The sequence below is a fragment of the Mirounga leonina genome, unplaced genomic scaffold (assembly GCF_011800145.1).
Source record: "Mirounga leonina isolate KUSES-001 unplaced genomic scaffold, KU_Mleo_1.0 Mir_151, whole genome shotgun sequence".
Taxonomy (NCBI): Eukaryota; Metazoa; Chordata; class Mammalia; order Carnivora; family Phocidae; genus Mirounga; species Mirounga leonina.
In genome coordinates, this window is record NW_023270377.1 from 4,416,927 (window position 1) to 4,440,570 (window position 23,644).

At 48.2% G+C, this 23,644-nt stretch overlaps 1 protein-coding gene across 8 annotated transcripts in view; it reads right to left on the bottom strand.

Annotated features, from left to right (window-relative positions):
• The window catches only part of AGAP1 (ArfGAP with GTPase domain, ankyrin repeat and PH domain 1), a 524,731-nt gene that overhangs the window by 84,020 nt on the left and 417,067 nt on the right, over window positions 1–23,644 (bottom strand). For 3 of the 8 annotated variants that reach the window (XM_035006805.1, XM_035006804.1, XM_035006799.1), the window contains one exon: window positions 13,993–14,070. The exons of 4 other annotated variants lie outside the window; for them this stretch is intronic. In XM_035006805.1, the coding sequence (XP_034862696.1) occupies window positions 13,993–14,070 (78 nt within the window). Of the gene's footprint in view, window positions 1–13,992; window positions 14,071–20,053; window positions 21,218–23,644 lie in introns of those variants that run through there. One more of the 8 variants, XM_035006802.1, reaches the window with a different exon arrangement.

Sequence of the window (23,644 nt, forward strand, 5' to 3'; positions counted from 1 at the left end):
ACTTCTGATATACGTGGACAATTCTCAGATCTTTAGCTCTGACCCCCCAGATCCAATCATTTGGGGGATTTAAAAAATGCCCACAGATATTCTTTAAATATTTTGTCCTCGCATCAAATTAATATGCATGAGATAGATCTGCTATAATCTCCAAATGCTCCTCTTTGGTTTTCGCTATTTCTCTTAATGGTTACAATGCTATTTCTAGTCATAAACCTTCAAAAATCACCCAGATCAGCCCTCAGTTAACTGTTTCCCTGGCTCTGGCTCAGCCGGCAGGGTCCCTCAGAGTTTTCCGTGTAACAACTGTGTGCTATGCTCCTCCTAGGGGAGCACAGGCCTGGGTGTGGCTTCCATGGCCTCTTCCAACCATACTGCCCTGCAGTATGGAGGACAGACGTGTGCAGGGCTTCTCCACAAAACGTACTTGTCATCGCACTGATGGCCTAATCTCCCAGCCCCTAGCCTACCCTCTCTCCTCCCTCCTCGAGTCCCCAAGAATTAAGATGCCAGAACAGAGAGCACTGAGTGCTAAATGCCTACAAGTGAACGCCACCCTAGGGGGAAAAAACCTTTGGTGGCACAATAAATAAGATCATAATAAGGTGGGAGAGAGAAACTTGAGAGACCTCCACCCAGCAATCAGGACGGGAAGGGGATACGGGCCCCAGGTTTGCATAGCCTCCTTGGCTCCTGGCATCTCCTCCCAAGGAAAGCTTTCCACAAAGATCAACCACGTGTGAACTCAAAACCAAGACACTAAACACACAGAAAACAGGACAGTAAATTTAGATCCAAAGGATTACGGATACAGAATTTAAAGTAACTATGCGTGAAATGTATAAAGAAACACAAAAAATGGAATCCTAAATTTTCAAGCAAAAGGAAACCATGAAAATTGATCAGGCAGATCAGAAAAAAGGGTAGCTCTTTTGGAAATTCAAATGATAGCGGTTAACAAAACAAGCCCTGACTCCCCGCCCGCCCCCCCCCCCCCCCCAGGGTGAAGGAGGAGCTGTGAGGGGATGGGGTGGGGGAGTGAAGAGCCAGACGACAGACCTGGAGAGACTGAACAGAGGAAGGAGTGAGGACATTGTGGAACAGAGATGACGGGGTATGTGGAAGGTGTGACGCACGCCAGACCACCGGGCAAATGGTGGGAGCCTCACAGGACTGTGAATGATACAGGGCTCTAGACACGGGAAACAGCACCTACCAGGATGGATCACAGCCATGAAAACCACACCAGAAGCTTATAAAACTGTGGAAAACCAAAGACAAGAAAAGGCCCTTAATAACACAAAGCAAGAAAAGGCAGATTGCTCTTAAAAAAAATGGCAGCCATATGGATGACAGATATCTCAAGAGCAACAATCGAAACTGTAAGAGGGATAATATCCTCGAGTCTTGGGAGAAAATAAAGTCAGTCTAGATGTGGAACCCAGGAAAACCTTCTTTGAAGAAAGAGTGGAATATATTTTATGTAGAAAAATAAAAAAAAGGGCGCCTGGGTGGCTCAGTCGTTAAGCGTCTGCCTTCGGCTCAGGTCATGGTCCCAGGGTCCTGGGATCGAGTCCCACATCGGGCTCCCTGCTCAGTGGGAAGCCTGCTTCTCCCTCTCCCACTCCCCCTGCTTGTGTTCCCTCTCTCGCTGTGTCTCTCTCTGTCAAATAAATAAATAAAATCTTAAAAAAAAAAAAAGAAAAAAAAAAAACACAACAATGGGAAGAGTCTATTACCAACAGACCCTTGCTAAAGGAGTTACTAACAAATATGCTTCAAAAGCATCCAGAAAACAAGGTCAGAGCTGGGGAAGGATTGGTGAACAGGTGAACAGATAGAGATGTAGATGCATCTAAGCGAAAATTATGTCAAATACTACTTCTGAGAATAAAGTCTCATTTGAAAGTACCAGAGACAGGCTGGTGGGGTGAGGACATTGGAACCAATGTGTTCTCGGGTGGCATACTCCTCTGCAAGGGGTGGAGGACGAACATTAGGCACATATGATAGAGTATCAGGGTCAATCTCTACAAGAAAAGAAGTAGAAGGTGCACCTTCCAAATCAGAAGGGGGAAACAGCTAAATAAGAAAAATAAATACTGTATGGTGACTAACGTAATAAAAAATTATTAAAATTTAAAAAATTATTAAAAAATAAAAAGAAATATGACTGAAATCTTTTATCAAACTAGAAGGGAACCCCCCTTACATTGGACAAAGAGTACCTATCGAACCCCATAGCATCACTATTCTTTTTTTTTTTTTTTAAAGATTTTATTTATTTGACAGAGAGAGACACAGCGAGAGAGGGAACACAAGCAGGGGGAGTGGTAGAGGGAGAAGCAGGCTTCCCGCAGAGCAGGGAGCCCGATGTGGGGCTCGATCCCAGGACCCTGGAATCATGACCTGAGCTGAAGGCAGACGCTTAACGGCTGAGCCACCCAGGCGCCCCAGCATCACTATTCTTAATGATGAACTGTTAGAAGCAATCACTTCATATCAGTTCAAGGGTGCTCAAGGCAAAGATGCTCACTGTAACAACCTTTGTTCAACCCTGCTGGCCAATGCAATAAGATGAAACAGAAAAATAGAAGATCTAAACTCTAGAAAGAAAAAATTTCATGGATTGCAGGACTGTTTACATAGGAAACCACAAGTAATTTAGATATATGAGAAATAAGAACAACAATTAGTAAACTGACAGTATATAAGACCAATATAAAGAAATGTTAGTTGCATTTCTGTACACTAGAATAAAACAAATCATATAAATATATCTGTTTACAAATATATTTCTTTCCATCTGTGAGATAGGGAAGGATACAAAGAACCATGAATAAGCCCAGTTAACTTCATTGTTAAAGTAACAATATAAAGGATCACTGGAATCTGTAGTCACTCATAACAGGTGTTAAAGAGCAGACCCTACCCTGAGTTTCGAGGTGATGGATGAAGCAGAGTGTGCAAGCGGCCACAGGGCTTCAGGCCTCTCTCCTGGAAGCTGAGACCCTGGCTGGGCGTGTTAATTGTAATGAAACACCAATAAGGTTCAGCAAAGCAAAGAGCAAATGGATGCAAGACATCCTGTGACCCAGCCTGGTGGACACGGGCTCTCGAGCAGAGGTGTGGGGCTGGCAAGGTGAGGTCGAGGGGTAGCCCCAACAACCCTGGAAAGCACAAGTAAGTTTCATGACCCAATGAAGAACCAACGGTGCCAACACTCAAAACTCCAATTCATCGGAGATTCTGTGCTTTGTCCACGGGAAGGCCGGTGGGGTGACTGCCAGCCCGGGAAGGCACACAATTACAGAAATAATGAAGCCACAAATGAGGACGAAGTGTGGTGTCACAGTAAGTGTGGTCACTGTGACATCTGTGGGCGTGCTGTTTCTAAAGTGTCTGGAAGCACGGACAGAAGCCCCGGGAGTCACAGGGCAGGTGGGAGCCCCAGGACTGGCCTCCCACACGACTCACTCCGAGCCATAGCTCGATATGCAGTCAAACACTGACAAAGACTTCTTTGGGCAAGTTTTCTCTTTTAGCTCAACCGCTGGGCCTAGATGTGGCAGAAGATGGGCCCTCTAGTCTTGCCCACACAGGCTCCAGAATGGCCTCCAAATGGAGATGATGGTGCCTTTGGCGCTGGGCTGGCATCTGCCAGGTGGGCCACACTGATGGGGCTCCTTGCTGAACAGCGAACATAAACCTCTGGGCTATGTGGAGGAGAGGGGTCCGGCTCACGTGGAGAAGGCAGACGGAACTCCCGTGCTGTCCCAGAAAAGAGGCACCTCCACTGGGGGTGCCACTCCGAGCCTTCTTTTGGATTTGGGACCCCAGTCGTCTTTATAAGGAGCTGGGCAGCTGGGATGCCTCGCTCCCCGAATCAGGGGTTGAGACCCGTGCACGGGGTCTACTTGCGGTCTTCACAGGGGGTACAGCTGATGCTTACAGCCTCACGTGCTTCCCCAGATAATACTGTCTTTACGTGGCTTTATTTTTTGAAGGGAGGGGGTAATACTTTAACACTCAGAGACACAGAATTTCAGAACTGAATTATATCTGCCATATGACTTTTCCCTGCCTCCCAAGATTAAAACAAAATAAGAACAAGGATTACAGAGCAATTGCATTTTTAGTCATGTGCCGTGTAATTTCCATGAAGGGATACTTTGTTTCTTTGCAAAGAATCTACTGCATGGAGTAATAAATATAAAATGCAGTGTGGTCAGGCTCTGATTCTGTGTCAGGACAGATACTGAGACCCTATTGGCATCATCTCATTACCTTTAATTACTCTTCTCTCTTTAAAGCGGCCGGAAGTGCTCTTTCTTTGTTTCTTGAAAACAAACTTCTAAAGGAAAAGGAACTCTCTCAGGGGGTGTCCAGTGGGAGCTGGAAGGGTCTCCCCTCTTCCTAGTACCCCTTCTGCTACTTTTCCTTGCTACCTGTGTCAGACGAGCAAGGCGGGGGGTCTTTTAAAAGGAATTTCCCAGAAACCTCTACCCAGTTTGTCACGAGGATCCATTCTTTTAAGCTGGTCACGTCTGGAGAATGCCAGGGGATGGGACGACATGCATCTGCCCTGCTGTTGTCACAGCTCCTGTGACAGGATGCCCTGGATGTGGCAGTCACAGGCCAGGGACGGTCCAGCTGCCATCTTCAGTGATGGGTCAGTGCCGGGAGGAAGGACAGTCCCACATACACCAGGACCATCGGAGCATGTGACAGTCTCGGCGGTTGTGCTCTGTTCTAGTGGGGGGGGGGGGGGGCATGCGTGAGGGTTTCCGTCTCTGGTTTTCATACCCGGGCAGGGGCCGCAGAGCTCCTTCCTCTCTTACCGGGGACCTGTCTAGATGTGTCCCACAGGTGCGGGCACCTTGCCCCCACCACGCCAAGGAAAAGCTGGGGACGGAGGCGGAGTAGGACGGGCGCCTGATGCCCTCCAGGCTCCTGGGTGCAGGGGTCCCTCTAGCCAGCTGTAGCCACCTGTTTCCAAACCCAGTCCTGACTCATCCTGGGGACAGAAGACCTCGCTCTGGTGGAAGACACCAATCCGCTAACTGGCCCTCCTACTAGGGTCAACACCTAGTAAATCTCTAGACTTAATCCTTGCTTATAGCAGTGACCGTTGACACCCATTAAATAAAGAGCTTTCTAGATTTCTGGACCCAAATATTTCCCCTTCTTCTGTACGGACGTCCACGAATACGTTCCTCCTCATGTCCTGAAATGAATTTGGATCCAACGATATGGCCTTATTCAAATCACCAATGGACCAGCAGGATTCCATCCCATAATGAAGGGGCACGGTGATATTTTAGTTACAGGCAACTAGATAAAAAAATGACAAAAACAATAATTGGCAGTGGGAGGCCAATCAGTCAGAAAGAGACCGAACATTACTCTTCACTGCCACCCTCATTTAAAATGTGAAGAGCGGGCACGTGGACCCCATGAACGTACACTTGCTCTTTTTCCTTTCAAGTGGCTTCCTTTCACTAATACAAACCGACTCTTCACGACAATTACAGCGGCTTATATTTAACTCATCCTGTAGAAATAGAACTCAGGTTGTCAGAAGGCCTGCTGGCATGGACGTCACGAGTGGGCTCCTTCGTTTCGGACGCACACGTCACCGGCAGCCTTCGGTCTGCGGCCCCTGGGCTGGGAAATCAGAGGCGCCACGCACCCGCAGCTCGGGATGAAGAACTGCATTGTCGCACGGCGTGACATTCCAGGGCTGAGCTGTTGAATAAAGTTTTGTGATTGGGCTCGCAGGGATTTGAACAGTTTTCCGTGTTTAACAGTTAGCTGCGGAGAGGTCCACTATAATAGTATTTTAGCGCCATGAACCTGTCGAAATCAACCTGCCCAATTATTCCAAACGACATTAATAACACCGGATATTACACTAATTGCGTCCAGTTTCTATGCAGACGAGGCCCCATGGGGCTAATTTTGCCTCCTTAGGGGCAAGCAACTCAGCCATCAGACTGATTTCACGAGGAATCCCTCCTCATTACCCAAGTCTGGGCTGTCAAACTTTTTTTTTTTTAAAGGTTAATGGGCCAATCAGTCATCAATTATTTTTGCGGGGTCTTAGCAGACAAAGGGTTAACGGACTCAAAGCGGCTGCAACTGTTCTACATTTGGAAGCTGTTTGCAATAGGAGATGGCTTGGACCAGGGGCGCGTTTTGGGCAAGCAGGTGGAAGGGGAAAAGAGCCAGGACAGATGCGTGCATGTCTCCAGGGCTGGATCTGGGGAACAGAGCAACCGCACTGTGCTCTTGCCAAGGCCCAGGCGATCCGGACCCCTGTGCCCAGGGGATGCACGATGGCTCGAAGCTGGGAGAGGCAGGGGTGACATGAGCAAGGATACCTCTTCTGGGTTTGGAAGGACTCAGCGTGTCCGTAGCTGTCTTCGCTGGCAGGACGGGGAATCGGAGTCCGTTCTCGTGGGGGCCTCCACTAACCTGGAACCCAGGCCCCCCGTGCTCAGCGCTATCCATGAGGCCGAGTGTCCTTCCGGGCACAGTTCACGACAAACATGGGATGAGAATGTGTCCTCTCAGCTGTGCAGCGGTGAGACGTTCTGCACGGAAGGGAGACATGTGCCCTCGAAGCGGCGGCCGAGGGAGGGGTCCAGGACCCACGGGGCCCGAGGGTTCCCAGGTGCTCACCGTTGAAGAGTGTTCCGACAGTGAAAGAGCCACGACTTGGCAGGGAAGCAGCTGTCTTCTCCACTCCAGACCTCCGCTGGTAAAGAATCAGGGCTTTCGTTTTAGGATATACCACAGTACCCGGATTAACAGGTTAATAGTGACTTCAACGTTTGGCCCAGTCGTTTTTTTCTTCATTACCAAGTGAGTGTAGCAGTGGGTTTCTCCCAGTTTTTGCCTGAAATGCCATGTTGTCTTTTCTTCACATCCTTCCGATTTTGGGGTCCTCTTCGGGAATGTGCTTCCCTCTCCTGCCCTTCCTGCCCTGCCACCTGCCGACTGGGAGCCACCAGCTGCCCATCCCACCCTTTGATCTCAGCTTCAAGTGTGAGGGAGGCACGAGGCTGGACCAGGATGACAGAGGCGTGCTGTCCCTCCCTGTCTTTTGCCAGGAAAGACATCCATAATGGATCCCGAAGAGCCTGACGCAGCCTCAGAATCCTTCCCAACGCAACTCTCCACACAGCCACTGTCAGTTGGCCAAAGTTGGAAACCGGGAGGGGATGCATTTGCCTTTCTGCCCGTCTCCGGGTCTACCATAATCTGCGCACTGTGAGATTACTCGAGGTTATGTTGTGTGCAGCCCCAGGCTTTTATGCTAATTTTTTGAGCCATGCATTTTGTAAAATACTAAGATATTTCTGCTTCCAAAGCATGTATTACATAGGCATGTGATCTAGATATTTTACTCCATTACGAAAACCACACGTTTAAGGTTTCAGCCAAACCCACCATAATATAAAAAGTCAGTTTTTATTTATCTTCAATATTTCTCCCATTTTTGTAGGACGCAATAAATGTGAAGGAAAGCCTGAAGAATACGGTCCAGGCTTGTGCAGAACCAAGACCCATGGCCACTAAATAATACATATAAAAACACTCCCTCCTGCTCCAGAAGTTAATTTTAAGCAGAAAGGAAAAAAACAGAACAAAACAAAAAAAAAACCCCACCATTATTTCTGGTCATTATGAACACATGCAGTTTGTGGTTCTCAGGTAAATATTTTTGCAAGCTCTGAATTCGGTAAATATCTTTGTTTAGCCCAGAGTCCAACAGAGGTATTGTTCTGTGGCTTAGTTTAGGACACGAGCAGAATTAATTCTGTGAAGAAGCGAGTCCCCGGAGGGAGGTCACAAAGTTAGGGATGTTTATCGCTACTGCCGCGGGAAGATTACATTAGAGAGAGCCAGGCACCACGAAACCCCATTCTATTAGCTTTGGCTTCCAGAGCCATGGGGTGCCAGGCATTTCTTAAATTAGGGAGAGTACCTAAGACAAAGCTCCTGAAAAATAAATGGTCAGATCCCAAACTGCAAACACTTGAGGATGGAGAAGACGGATGTGCGAGCATCTTCCTGGCACCTGCTCATGGCCCAGGCACCCAGGAAAGCCTGAGGCCCAAGCTCTTGGTTTAGAAAGAGAAAAGAAACCCAGAGGCATCCGTTGTGATTCATCTGGTTCCTAAGCAGTGCTCTGCGCGTTTACCATTTGTTACTCATTCTAACTTGCGTTCATTGCTTTCCAGGGTCCCCGATCTGGTGGATGGAGTGTGCGGGCTCTGCCATGCCCGGGCGGGCCCTGCGCTGGACCCGGGGATGCCCCCAGCTACTGCTCCTCACGGGGCTGGTCGAGTGTCTAGGTCACCCTTTGAAAAGTTGAGGGCTGGAAAGACAAGCAACCTCGTTTCTCTCCCCAGAAAGTCAATTCTGGAGTTAACTTCCCTTGAAAGGGTCTCTCCAATCTTAATTTATCTGCACAAGTTCTTAATCTGTGCCATTCATCACTGACCAGTGCGTGCTTTGGCTGATCCTGCCCTCAACTAATACTAACTCAACCGGCTAGAAAATGGTGCCATGGATACTCTCCGCAGACTGTTCTTGGGAGTTATTTTCCTATTAAATAAGTCTTTCTAACAATTTCACAGTGAGCCCTGTGGTCACCCCGACCATGGGCCCAGCTCTGAGGTCAGGGCTTTGTGCGTGTCCGTTCGCTTTCTCTCCCATCATCCTTCGAGGTAGGTTTCATTGTCTTCATTCTGGGGGAAGAAAACGAGGCAGGGGGAGGAGAGACCCAGCAGGGCATCGGAACCCACACAGCTGGGAACTGGCAGAACTGGGATCGGCTCAGGCGTGTCTGTTCCCAGAGCCAAATGTCTATATTTGGTGACTCCTTTGAGGATGACAGTGAACGGAGTGGGGAGAGGTAGCTTTCAAAGTCTGGAAAAAAGGAGGTTTGATTTCAAATCCCCTCTTGCACTTTCAGGGAAACATCTCTTGCTGAACCTCTGCTCCTCGCCACGTCCGTGTTTCTCAAGCCCTGAGTTTTCCTTGATGACAGGATCCGTGGCGCTCCTGACACGAGGCAGGGACTGGCAGTGGCGGGTGTGGATGCTGAGCGACCTGCCTCCGGGTATGTTAACGCACCGTCTCCCCGGCCTGCAGACAGGGGGCCGAGGTGCCGTGGAGACTCCGGAACTGGACCCAGACCATCTGGCTCCGAGTTGGGGCTCAGAAGCACTGTCCACACTGCCACTCACAAACACAGGGTCTGCAGACTTTCTCATCGAGAATTGCTGTGGGACCGCAAGTATCCGAAGTGACTTAGAGCCGAGAGCCCTGTGTCTGAGTGCTGAAGGCAGCCTCAGACAATGGCGTCCGGGGGTTGGGGCTGGACCCAGAGATCACAGAAGAACACAACAAGAGATCACACCAGCTACAGCACAGCAGCCTCGTTTCCCTCCCTGTGGTGAGGGCTGTCCACGGAGGTCGCGGCCCGAGCAGGGCGTCTACATGTCTACACCTCTCTGCTCGAGCCTCTGTGTGCTCTACGCTTGTTACGGAGCCCCCGTCCGGGGTTCAGGCCCAGTGCAGGGTCCACCTGTCAGGGTGCTTTCTGGGGGCACGGGACTGCCCTTCCCCATGCCTCAGTTTCTCCTTTTGTAAAATGTGGAGGATACGCCCCCCCACCCCCCCGCCCCAGGGTTGCTGGGATGCAGGATGCCAGCAAAGTGTTCAGTGCTGCAGTCCATTGTGGCTCCTGTTGAGTCCCGGAGACCACGAAGCCTTTCCCGACCCCCTCCATCGCATGGAGCTTTGCTCTCCACTAACCCGCAGGGCACCCCGGGCCTCCTCTGGAACATATCTTCCCTCACTCTGTGCCAGGGTCTTCGTCCAACATCCCTGGCCTGACTGCAAGCCCATCCCCTCTCCCTCTGCCCCAGACCCATGCAGGGCAGGGACCCGAGACCCCGGCAAGCTCGTCACTGTGTTGGGTGTGAGTGCGTAAGCATGCGCTTGTCATCTGTTTGCCTCGACCTGAAGGAGATGGATGTCTCAGCACCACAACCGGGAGCACCGGGTGGTGAACAGGGACTGTCCCGCTCATCCAGGGCAGGAGGGACACAGATGGAGGTCCAAGGCAAGCAGGCGAGCTGGCTGGTGCTCTCCAAAAGGCTTGTGTTTCTCTACGTGGGGCCTGTTTGTGACCACAGTGCCGGGGACCTCTGGGTGCCTCCGTTTGGCCCACTGTGGTGCAGGGAGGCCATGCAAACAGGTTTCACAGGCCCGTCTCTGGGGCAAGTCCCAGATCCACAGAACTGCAACTTGAGACAGGGTTGAACGGGGACTCAGGCTAATACTGAACCTGGCTGGGTCCTGGGCGTGAGCATCACCTATAGTACAAAGTGGCTTGTTCAGCTCACAAAATGTGGGTGGGCCTGGCACCCCAAGAAACACCCCTTGTTCTCCAACACATCTCTCCTTTACCCATTTATGCTTTACCGCATGTCCTGGAAGAGTCCCTCTGGTCCCCCGTCTCGCAGGGGATGATAATCCCACCTGTCTCCGGGTGTGCGGGGAAAGACAGCGCAGGCATTCTGTGTGGCCCCGCTCTGGGGTGTTGCTGCTTACACACAATCTGACAGGCCTTCCTTCCCTCCTTCCACGTCTCCTGACACAGCGTCCACCTTCTGCTCAGCCCTCTGTTCTTCCTTGGAAAGACGCTGACCATGGACCTGAACATCTACAAGTCTGGCCTCAGCCGCCTGACGTGGCGGTCGTTCTCCCTTGGGCTCGGAGGCAGCGACGGACTGGAGAATCCCATCATCAACAGATCTTCCGTCCCATTTCAAAACCTCTGAGGTGGCAGAATGAAAGTTCGTTCTTGTTGAAGAAACTTAAATTTCACCAACCTTGGCAAAGAGTAGAATTTTTATAAAGTAACAGTGATGTAAAAAATAGTCCAATATCAGACATATACATAAAAATCAGGTTTCCATCTTGGGTTTCCGAGATAACTAACCCTGATGGACTGAAAAAAGTGGAAGAGAGCATATTTTTGTTTGTTTTCTAATCTTGTGTGTTTCCGTCATTAGTTCTGGATAATTTGTCTTTTTTTTTTTTTTAAAGATTTTATTTATTTATTCATGAGAGACAGAGGCAGAGGGAGAAGCAGGCTCCCCGCGGAGCAGAGAGCCTGATGCGGGACTCGATCCCAGGACCCTGGGATCATGACCTGAGCCAAAGGCAGACACTTAACCGACTAAGCCACCTAGGTGTCCCTCTGGATAATTTGTCTTATCCGCTCCCAACAACTATCCATTGACCCTTTCCATGAGGATCCAGGAGCAGGTCCTGGAGTTGAGCTATCTGGGCATGCGTTCTGCCTCCCGAACCCCAATTTCCCATCTCCAACAGGATACCTACCAGCAGGGTACTGTGTGGATTTGCTGAAATAATGTAGGCCAGGGATCGGGAAAGAGTAGACACAGGAGAAAAAGGGCTTTGGAGTGAGATCACCAGGTCCAAATCCTGATCCTGATCCTGCCCGTCTCCCGCCAACCTGAGCTTCCAGGCAACACCCCGTAACACCTGAGCTGCACTCCTTGGATCTGGAAAGGGAGGTGTGGGTGCCCCTGTCCTGGGTCATGCTGAGGACTGCTCAGAGGAGTAGACACACTCCTCGCACGGCGCCTGGCTCACGGTGTGTGCCCTCCCCTAACGCCCGAAACTCAGGTTCCCACTCTCTCTCCAGGGATCTCGGGAGTCAACTGTACTTTTGGTGTTTTGGGGGCACCTCTGAATACATTACACAAATGGACCGCTTAAAAAAAATACTCCGTCTGGGGATGGGTATGTTTAGCGGAACACTCAAGGCCTCAGGTGACACGAACCTTGGAATGTTCAGGGTGTGAATTTTCATAGAGGATCATTTTACAGACAGAGGACATGTGATGAGATCACATAGCAAAAGACGAGGTCAGAAAGGCATTTTGATAGTTTCTGTAATTATACGGATTCAGGAATACTCGACTAAAAGTGGTATGAAATGAGATTGCGTGCATACAGAATTATCTTAAACCCAAAGTAAATAAAGAATGATCATGTCACTAAATTGAAGATTCACAGACGTAACTCAACGCTGAATGGAAATGAGAGAAAATGGGAGGGAGGATTGGCTCTGTGGTCATTATTTGCTCCAATATCCCTGGGACTGCCTTCAGTAGCTGTTGGCAGTCGACTGAGGGGCCCTGACATGCAGCCTTATCTGTATTGACGGACCCCAGCGAGGAGCACACACCGCTGTCGGTCCCCAGCCAGGGGAGCTGGGCAGGGCAGACGCCGCAGATTACCTGCTTGGTCAAGGTGAGAAGCTCCCACTTCTGCACATCGTCACAGCTGTCGTGGGCTACAGCCCACTACTGTCTCCAGGAAGGGCTGTCAGCAAGTCCCAGGGAACTGTTTCCTCACTGTCCCCCAACTTTGTATACGACCACATGGAAAACCAGACGTCACCTTTTTTTTTTTTCTTAAAGGCCGGAAGTCAATCAACAAATTTGTTGTGACAAATGCATACACACACACAAAAGAAAAACATATTTGAAAAGGACACGGGGAAAAGAAATGATATGCAGCCTAAGTCGAAAAACTAACACTAAATAGTGAACGAATATATTTAACACCCTTAAAAATACGACAAAAAATGATATTGCGTGTGACTGTTCCTCAAATTCTATTATTTTTCCCTCTCGTTTTGTCTTTCTTGACTGAATGCTTTGAAAGAAGATACTAAGGGGGGTCAAGCTCCACTGGTACCTTAACAGATGACAATTTCCCTTTGAGGAATGAAAAAAAAATCATGATTAAAAAATAGGTCTTTAACAAGCCATCGTGAAAATGTAGTTTTGTTTTCCAGATTCATTTTTTCTTTTCCTGGCTGAGAACAGGGCTTTCAGCGGCAAGACAGGAGTAATTGTGGAAGGAAGAAAAAGAGGATGGTGATATAAATCAGCAAAGGTTAATGATCGGGATGTGAAGAGAGGGACTTGTTTACAGAAATAGTGTGCAATTTAAAATTTACAAGAGATTTAATGCCACTGCTTGGCAATCGCTAAAATCAACAGCCCAGAAAACAGTGACATTAAGAAAAATATTACAGTTATAATCATCCCCAAATAAGTCAATTAGTGTTAGGGCACGAGCTTGCGATTACTTGACCCATTTGGCCTGCACTTAAGTGAAAAAAAATGTCCCCCTATTATACCAAGATCGCTGGATTGTGACCTATTTTGCATCGTACGCATTGTGCACCAGCCTCCCTTACAAGCGCTTGGGCTGATGGTGGTTTTCCTCTGCCTGGCATCAAAATAATTCTGACCCTTGACATTTGTAATCATAAAAAAAAAAAGGCAATTTATAATTGTGTTGTTCAAATGAAGGTGGGAAAAATTCAATCTGCTATTATACAAAAGCAGTGGTGGCTGTCTCCAGTGGAAAAAGCAACGCAAGTCAATTTGTGAACTTTGGCACCAGACGACCTTTAGAAACACAACAATATACTGAATTTACAACAATAGCAGCCCATGCAAATGACCCGGGCCTGGCTGCCTCTGGATTAGAGCTGCACGGAGCATTATGGAGTATGCGTCCACAAAACAAATTAAGACTGTTACTTAAATGTCACGGCACACTATTGTATTTGGCTACAGATCATTACACCTGATACTCACACTTTTAAAAACTGTAATAACTTGGGAAATATTACACTGAGTGCCCGCATGTATAAAGGGAAAGAAAAAAGAGGAGAAATAGGTTTCTGAAGTAATTTAAACATCGCTATTCTAGGACTGAAGCGAAAGGTCAGGATTTAAGTAAGCTGAAAGGAACATGAATGGCAAGACCAAGCACACGGACGGGAGATGGCGAGACGGCGGGGATGAGTCCGCGGACACAACGAGGGGACATGCGGCTCCGGGCGGCGCGCGGCGTTACCTTCGGTGTTGGTGCTGCCGCTGCTGTAAATATTTCGCAGGCTACCAACACGGTTTAGTTTCCAAGCCTTGCGTTTGGCTGCATCCCGAGAGCAGGGGGAGGGAGCGGGGGGAAAGAGAGAAAACAAAAAGGAAAAGAAAACAAATGAAAAGGGGAGAAAAGAAATGTCAAAGCAGCTTGGGACGTCAGCCCTGAGCTGGCGCGTCCCGGGGGGCAGGTGGGTGTCGGGCCTCGGGGCCTCGGGGCCCCCCCCACCCTCGCTGTCCCCCCCCAGCGGAGCTCAGGAGGGGGCGGGGGGCCCCAGCCAGTGTTACTAGGTTTGCACAAAATCAAACCACCAGGCGAGGCAGTCCATGCATCCTTTTCGCCCTGCCGGGCTGGACACGTGGCTCCTCCAGACGGTGCCACGCGGCCTTCTCCTTGGCGACGGGCGGTGCCTTCTGAAGGAGCTATGATACCAGCAGCCATAAGCCCTTTGATTTGGCCAAACACAGGGAGCATGTCAAATCAAGAGACCCCGGTGGTGAGCAGGTCACGCGTATGGTGCAGCCAGTAGGTCTAGAACACCCAGAGCTGCCAACAGTGAAGCGGTTTCTCCCCAGACCTGTTTTGATCTGGACAGTAGCCCGCACCAGCAAAACCGCGAGCATCTTGCTGTCGTCAAAGGGCGGAATCCCTTCTCCTATGGGGGCTGTCGGAGGCTCTGAATGGAGCTCCGAGGAACCCAAAGAGCACGCGCCTCAAGTTTTCAGCTCGCCCAAGGAGAAAAAAAAAACGACAAACAGCGAGTTACGCACAGAAGAACCCTGGGTTTGGGAGTGAAATGCAGAAGGAATTTAACCCTGTGTGCAGTGACTGCGGGTGGGTGGGAGGGGTCCCCAGCCTTCTCAGACACTCTTCTCCAGGGACACATTCTCAGCTCACCTGCCCCCTGCCCCCCAAGCCCCCAGGATGGCAGACAGCCGTGGTAGAGACGCTGGTTCCCGCCAGCCCTTCAGAGGAGACATTTCACAAACGGCGAGGCGTTCCCGAGGAAGGGGCATGCCGGACCAGCCCTCTCTCTCCACCGCCACAGCCAAGAAAAGAAAGGGGCCCGACCTGCCAGCAGGCCTTTGGATAACTGCTCAATGCGGGAGGGAAGAAGCGCTCGCTCACCTGGGGAAGGCAGGTGTTTGCACTGCCGCAGGTGTGTCTGAAGCTCACCGTGGAAACCAGGCCGACCCTGTGGCTCACGGACTGAGCCAGAGACAAGGTACACCGAGGCTGGCAGGCGGTCCCTCGCACCCCAGCGCGTTCCTGACTTACGACAGGCGGGCTGTTCTTGCCCAACGTCGTGTCAGAGCCCAAGCGCTCGATCTCAAAGGGTGCGCCAAGTTCTGGCGGCCAGCACGTGACCCACGGTGACGACCAGGTCCTCACCAGGAGCTGCGCTCCGGAGTTGCATCTCAAGCCCTTCCGTGCGTATTGGTTTATTTGGAGGGACGATGTGAGCTACGTGTAAGAAATAGGTTCGTTTAAGGAAGCGAGCGCAACTCTGAAACACACACTGTATATTCAGGATGCAAATTTTATGTTAACGATGAAAGCAAAAGCCAAGCTGTAACTTAGTTGTCACCTGATTTAAAACGAGAAAAGAGCCAGCCATAACTAAACACCTAAGAATGACTTTGTAGCTTGAAAACCAACAAATAATTTAACAAGAAATGTCACCTCTACAGTTGTGGGCATTTAAGGTTGGGGACTCAGGCCCCTCCGCAGTAGATGGGTCTGGATTTAACCTTGCATGCCTGCAGAAGCTCCCCTGCCTTCTACACGCCCAGGTCTGTCCCAGGTAACAGCACACTCCTCAGAGAAACCTAGCTGCCGGCACCCAGCAGCGCAAATGCCGGACCTTGAGACAAAGGAAACCAAACAGTCACAGTTTTCAAACGTTTACTTTAGAAATGTTCGATGAATATTTATCCACTTCCTCAGGAAGAGCAGGTGCTTTCGTAGAATTAATTGCGTGTTTAATTATTTCAACAGACGAAGCCCTGGTGGCTTGGCCCGTGTTTCACAAGTTCCCGAAAGTAGTAGCTGCAAAAGAGGTTCCACTGCTCAGCATAAAACTTACCTCTTTCTCAAACATTTACATATAAATAGGCAGAGTCTAGGCTGGGCACCCCTCTGGAGAGGAGGGGCGCTCCTGTGCAAACCTCTTCCCTCGGCTGCTTTAGACCTTGCATTTTTCATGCTCCGATCTCCCATTATCGTATGGATGTATAAGCAGGAAGTGAGCTCGCACTCTGGTTTTCTATTACCCTATTGATGAAATAATCAATTTTAATGTGTAAAATGTCATGCCTTTTTCTTCCCCTTAAACAAATGGACTTTTTCTGGAGGATACCAAGGTCCTGATGTGGGCATTTGTCTCCTGGGGCATTGACTGCTCTGTGTCCACTTGTTTAGAAGCTTCTCAAAGAGAAAATACAATCGCGCTATCATCGATAAAATCTCCGGGTACGTGCAGTGCTGCTGCCTGGGCTCCCTTCTAAGGGAAAGGGAGACACTGCACGGAGCGGATGTGGGAGCACCGCAGTCCGCCTGCCACCGCCGGCCGGGCCCCGCTCCGCGCCGCCCCCGTGCCACGACCACTCCTTCCGGTGATGCTCGAGGGCTTCCCGTGGACTAGTTCAGACCTCTAAGTGTTCTGGGTTATCTTTATTTTAATGAGAAAATCTACTTTTTTTTCTTTTTTAATTTTTCAGGGATATACTTTCTTCCATTTAAACACAGGCTCACTTATTTTGATTTTGTCACGAGTGTTCCTTCTCACAAAACTACTGTTTTAATATCAGGGTTTCACATTACTGGACAGAAAGGCGGCAGGGTGTGGGCCACCATCGATGATTTCCATTCTGCTGGTGTGCTCACTGGATACGCAAGTCTCTTCTCTAAAGGGTTTTTAGTGCCTCATGCGGCTGTTTAAATGGCATGATGTCTCCGCACGGTCTTAAATGTTGGGAACACAAATGCAAATCTCAAAGGACATACAACCCTACAACATGTAATTTCAGAAGTAATGCAAACTAACGGTCAGCCCGAATGCAGATGGTGAGATTGACCTCTTCTCAGTTTAGCCTGCAAATTAAATGGGACATTCTGAACACCAATCTGGGTCAGAAGGAGAGTTGGCGGGGCCTGGGGAAAGGAAGCCGACGGCAGGACAGCATTCTCCCCATAATGGCATCAAAACGTGAACCGTGAGCTCACGGCGAATACGAGACTGTTACGTGAACACCACAGCAAGAGGCGGTACGAGGGACACGCACTGGTGGTTGAGAATTACAACAGAGAAGGTCACGGAACTCATCACTATACCGGTTGGAATGTATTTCCTAAGGATGAAAATGATCAAAATTTTTAAAAAGACAGGGTAAGAGAGTAGGGACTCATTCTCTGAACTATACGACAGAAAGTTTACTGCCTTTTAATAACAATGGCATTGTGGACCCCCTAAAATTAACAATGAGCCCTCTGGTATCGGAGCACCGAAGAAGCACTGATTCACATTAGCAAGTGAATTTATAAGGTAATCTTCGAATTACAAAGAAAGGCAAAGAGAGGTGACTGTGGTACCTCTGATACCCAAATCCTGACGATGGCAAGTGTAGGAGCGTATGCGCTCCGGAGGGCGAGTAACACGGCCCTTCCTGAAAGCTGCCCCACGGAGATGCACATTCAGAGGTGACTGATTCTCTTCGGTAGTGGGTGACCACATTGGCAGGTGGGGTGGCTGTGACCCAGCCCACCCGGCTCTCGAATGCTGCTTATCCCGAGTCATACATCTAAGGAAGGGAGGCTGGCATAAACTTCAATTCACAGGATATTTCTCTAAAGTAAGGTCTGATAGTTATAAATGATGAATTCTGTGTCCGGGTGTCCAAAATGAGGTATGGCACGAAACACTCAACTCGTAATTATTAACAGACAGTCACGATCTTTTCAAAGGAGAGTGAACGAGGGGGAAAATGTGCAAATTATGGCTTTCTACTAAATTAGAGTAGATGGAATCATTTAGAGTTAACAACTCCCAATTATGACACATCTCCTTATTTTTGTAAGCTATACCTTTTCATAGGAGTTCACACGATTACGAGGGACTTAGAAATTTTATTTTAAAGGAAAATTTGTTATTTTGTTTCTCTAAGCAAAAAAAAAAAAAGAATTCTTGTGTATTTTTTTTTTTAACTGCAGTTTGTGAGTGAATGCCTGAGAACTGATCACACGCAGCAGATTTCCAACAGGAGCATCTTCTGACTAGCTTTTTACAAGTGGAATAAAAATACTCCTTAGTCTGTTGGCACGCTCAAACGAGCAGGGCTTTATCCTAAACTCTTCCTCCATCATTGTACCAGGAGACCACAGACTTATATTAATGTCACCTCTGGTCTCCTTCTGACAGCGCTCTTTGTTGATTAGATAAATATTCCTCAGATAGCTGATTAAAAAATGATGCAGCCGTGAGGGTGTATGTCCAAGCCTTGTCAGCCATGTTGGATGTTCAAGTGCGCATGAATTACATCACTGGCATGAACCGAACAGGGCCGGCTAAATGAGGCACGCTGTAGCCCTCAGAATCAATTATGAGAACTAATAGGATCTTTTTACCTACACGGAGGAAGGGCTGGGTCGGAGAAGGTGTGTCACTCATTTCTAAGAATGTCTTGTCTCCGAATGAAACAAATAACCCCCTCCATTCATACGAGGGACTGTAAACTTGTACCTCTTAGAGAAGCCAAATGATAACCTTGTCAGATAGCACCGCTCCCTGTCCACACCAGATGTGTATTTATTTATTTTTCAAGATGCCATCGGTATGAATGCCACTTGTATGGCGGGGGGGGGGGGCGCTCCTCAGAGCCTTCAGGACCAGACGCCGGATAAAGAGCATCCTCTAGGAGCCCCAGCAGGCGGCCGTGGATCTGGCCGGGGTTCTGTGTCACTTCCAGTTTCGTGCACCCGGCACCCCCGTGATCTTTTGTTGGTGGCGATTTCATTGTGAGGTTAGAGATTGGAGATTTCTTTTGTGCTGGTCATTTAAACGTTCATGTGCTCAACAAGACTGTGTAGATGTTCTGTTCTCTTATAAAAAGGTAGTGTTTTGTTTTGTTTTGTTTTTATAAGATGCAACCCCGAAGATTCCTACGCAATGGGAACTCACTCCTTGAGCTGTGAAGGGGCTTGACAGAACGGTCGCTTCCTAGACGCTGCCACACAGAGAAGTAGTCATGTTGAAACGTCCATTAAAAGGGCCTTTGAGAGGATTAAACAAAACCGGAGGCCAGGCAAATATAGGACGTATGTTCAGAAAGCAAAAGAACTTCGTCGTTACCACTTTCTAGCAAGACTGGTGTTCTTCTCGTAATTGGGAGCTCCAGAACGCAGAAGATAAAATACCCAACTAAAGGAAACCCTGAAATTAAGTCACTGACCCTTAATTATAAAATTTTAACTCAATTTCCAATAACTCATAATGGCTTCCTTTATAGCAAATACATTTCCATAGTGGTGGCTTCTTTAACACTGCTAGGAGATGCAAGCTGCCGAGGGCCTCTGCATAGGGGCTAATGCAGATGTGCACAGAAAATACCATTAGCCCCAGAAAACAGTGAAAATAAAAACTAAGTGGAAGCTCCAGGATATGCCATAAAACCAGAAGTTCCAATTAGGTAGAGAGCTGGCTTTCCTCGTGGCCTAGAAACACACTGCGTTGCAGAGCCAGGGTTCAAGTGCACCCAAAATTAATTGGGTATTTCAGTACGATGCCGAGAGGATGACTTTTAACAGGGACTAGAATAAAATAAGAGCTGAAGTTCAGCACACCTTCGTGATAAATCTGTGTGTAGATCTTGGGTTTGGCACATTCTCAGATGGAGACTGGAAAACATGTCAATACATAATGTTAACTTCTTTCCCTGTCTTCATGGAGCAGCTGTTCATTTTGAGAAGGAAAGGCTTTTTTGGGAGGGAGGGCGGGGGGGTGACTCGTTAGGATCTTATTGACAATGGGGCCCCGTGGCTTCATGATTGGGCTACGAGAACAGACAACAGGCATGATGCCCACTGCTTGGTCCCCAGCTTTTTCTAGGTCTAGTTACTCTGTGAACGGCACTTCGTATTACAGGATTGGATACTTGGCATTCCAAACAGGAACAAGAAGCAAACCAAATTCTCACTTAAGACAAAATGAGGCTCAAATGAGTTTTGCCAAGCTGCTTGATGTGTGTGCGAAATACACCTTTTGTGAGATGGGTTCAATTGTGTTCACACGGGCAAGCGCGACGGGCCAAGGGTTCTGCCCTGGCCGCATCTCCTGGCCCCCCTCCGAGGGCCAGCCCTGGAGGACTAGCTCAGGGCTCGGGGAAGCCGGGAGCAGGCGAGGGGCCAGCCACCCTGGGAGGGAGGGGGAGGCTGGGCACCGGGTTGCCTGAGCTTCTTACCATGGAAGGAGTGATAATGGGAAACATTCATCCACCCCCCACCCCTGCTTTCCTTTCTTCTTTTTTTCTTCCCAATCTCCTCCAAGAGAATGTATTGCAGGCTTTTCTATGGATTTTTTATTTTTTTACATAAATTCTTTCTCAACAATTCCAGATAAAATAGTTTTTTAATAAAACTTTAAATTGTGCTATCATATTTCAAAGACGATGACCAGTTAAAGCAACTAATCAAAGGCATAATTATTTAATGATAGCTGCTCGCTCTCCCTCACAGGGCTGTAATTGAGGGGCTGTGATCACTGGACCACCAGCCTCCACAATGGCAGACGCCGCATTTGATCTACCATCTTTGTAGTTGACTTCCTACACCTGCCTGAGTGAAACAGGACACTTCAGGGTTATTCTGTCCGTCACAGTCCCCTTAGATGTGGCCATCTGAATCAGAGAAGACTAGTGAAAATATCTTCTAGGAAACGTTTGTAACCCTTGGCATTTCAGGAGAACTTCCCCGGAAATTCCCAACAGAATTCTGATCTGTGGCTTCGGAAACCACGGAAGCTGTGAGATACGTGGGTATTTGTTTAGGTAATGGGGTACAAAGATCAGAGCAGAAAACAGGAGAATTCTAAACTTTTGATTCTTCTTGCTGTCGTGGACATGCATGCCTTGAAACACTAACACACTGCTTTCCGTAAAACTGCTCTGACCAGAACTCTCCGACTTCGCAGCTTGCCCCTTGGCTCCTGTGAGTGAACAAACAAGGTCACGGTTATCTCAGGGGGGCCTGGGAGAGGCTGTACTTACACAGAAGAGTAACAACAGAGGTCTCATTTCTTTCTGTAAGAATAATTTAAATACACCCACTTTATTCAGCCTCAAGCAAGAACGTACTGGAACACCGCTTCAATATTATTCCAGAAGCAAAGTTAATTTCATGGTAGTTTAATAATAAGAATAAACCATGAGCCATCTGACTATCCTTCCCATTGTCCTCTTAAAGTTCTTATCTTATACCCACTTACGGGTATGGCTTCTGCAGAGACCTGTATTACTTCTGAATGCAAGGTGTTAAGTTACCATAGTTTTCAAAATTATCCTTTTTAACAGTTGCATCATGGAGTTATAGCATATTGTAGTTATAACTGATCCTTATTGTTAACCATTTAGTTATTTCCAGTTTCATGCTACTAAAAATACTATCTTGTTTGACTTAATATAGATACAGATGGTCACATATAGAAGTATTTACAGATATGGGTACAGACACGTTAGGATACCCACATACATCTCTCTTCTCTACTGTGTCTGCGGACAGAGCCAAGGAGAAATGACAACCAGTCATAACAAGCAAATCTAGCCCACAGATCTCAGTTTCCAATACCGTTCTCCAACGAAAAGAACCAGGGCTCCTCAAAGTGGCTCATTCTAGGCCTGGGGCAGGAAATGCACAAGATGAGCCTGGGGCATTGTGTGGTCCTAGGAAGTAAGGAAGCGCTAAAACAAACAAGCAGACCCATCCTACATTGCTGGGGGCGTGGGGCAGGTGACAAAAGGCACAGGAGCCAATGGGAAGGACTTCCAGTGGCCAAAGCTGGAACAATCTGAGCATGGAAATAAGCAAAAAAGAAATATCCAAGAGTCTGTGCAGATGTAAAGAAATAAGTGAATAAATAAATGGGGAGAAGAGACAAAGCTTCCATGCGGAAGAACCCCAAATAATTTATGTCGATACCCGACCCCAGAGGAAGAGGAGGGTAACTCCCCACTCCTCAGTGACGGCTGACCAAGAGGCTTCCTCCCCAGGAGGACAGGGTGGGGGTGGGAGGGCGGCAGGGGTAACTTCACAGAGGAGCACCCTACAAACACAATCTCAAGCCAGCGATCAAGGTCAGCACTAGTGGACATAAACGGCGGCAGGAACAGGGGCCCTTGAGAGGGGTGTGATAAAAACAGCACTTAAAAAAAAAGGTTTTATTTACTTGTTTTTACAGAGAGAGAGAGGAGGAGGAGCAGAGGGGGTGGGAGAGGGACAAGCAGACTGTACCAAGTACAGAGCCCGATACAGGGCTCGATCTCATGACCAGAGATCACGACCTGAGCTGAAATCAAGAGTGGGATGCTTAACCAACTGAATCATCCAGGCGCCCCCCAAAAATGGTACATTACCTCTGTGGTCTTCCTCCCCAAAACCACAGCCCCAGACTAATCCTAAGAAAAACATCAGATGAATTCCAACAGCAGGGGATCCTGCAGTATACCTGACCAGCACTCCTCAAAACTGTCAAGGTCATCAACAAGAAAAGTCTGAGGAAACGTCCCAGCCCCAGGCGGAGCTTAAGGAGACACGACAGCTACGTGACGTGTGGTATTCTGAACGGCACCCTGGAGCAGAGACAGCAACAGGTAAAAACGAAGGAAATCCAAAAAAAGTAGACTTAAGTTAATGATAACGTATCAATGTTGGCTCATCAATATACCATACTAATTAAAGATGTAAATAATAAGGGAAATTGTGTGCGCACATGTGTTTGTGCGAGGGTCATTTGGGAATTACCTGCAATAGCTCTTCGTTTTTTCTAGAAGGCTCTCTAGAAACTAAAACTTTTCTAGAAAATAAAGTCTATTAAAATACTGTAATACTATAATAAACATCTGTGGGCAGGAATATGAATATTTTTCTCCCGGTCATTTTAATTGTTTCCTCAGAATGAAATGCGAAGAGTAACATTACCAAGGGAAGGGATTATTCTGTAGCTTGGAATATGTACAGAGGAAACTATTATCTCATTGTAATATATGACTTATTCTCACGAAATCAACTTTTATAAATTAAAGACAATTTGAAATCTTTGTGTGGCACGAACAGTATGTGTCACACGCGCTCTGGAAATTCTTTTTTAAGATTTTATTTATTTGACAGAGAGAGAGAGCACAGCAGGGGGAGTGGGAGAGGGAGAAGCAGATTCCCCTGCGGAGCAGGGAGCCTGATGCGGGGCTCGATCCCAGGACCCTGGGATCATGACCTGACGGCAGATGCTTCACGGGCTGAGCCACCCAGGAGCCCCAGCTCTGGAAACCCTTAACAACTTGAAAGCCTGCTCCACCTGGTGGTTGTGCTGAGATGCACTGTTTAATTTCTGATTGTGAACATGAGTTTCGGGGTAAGTTTG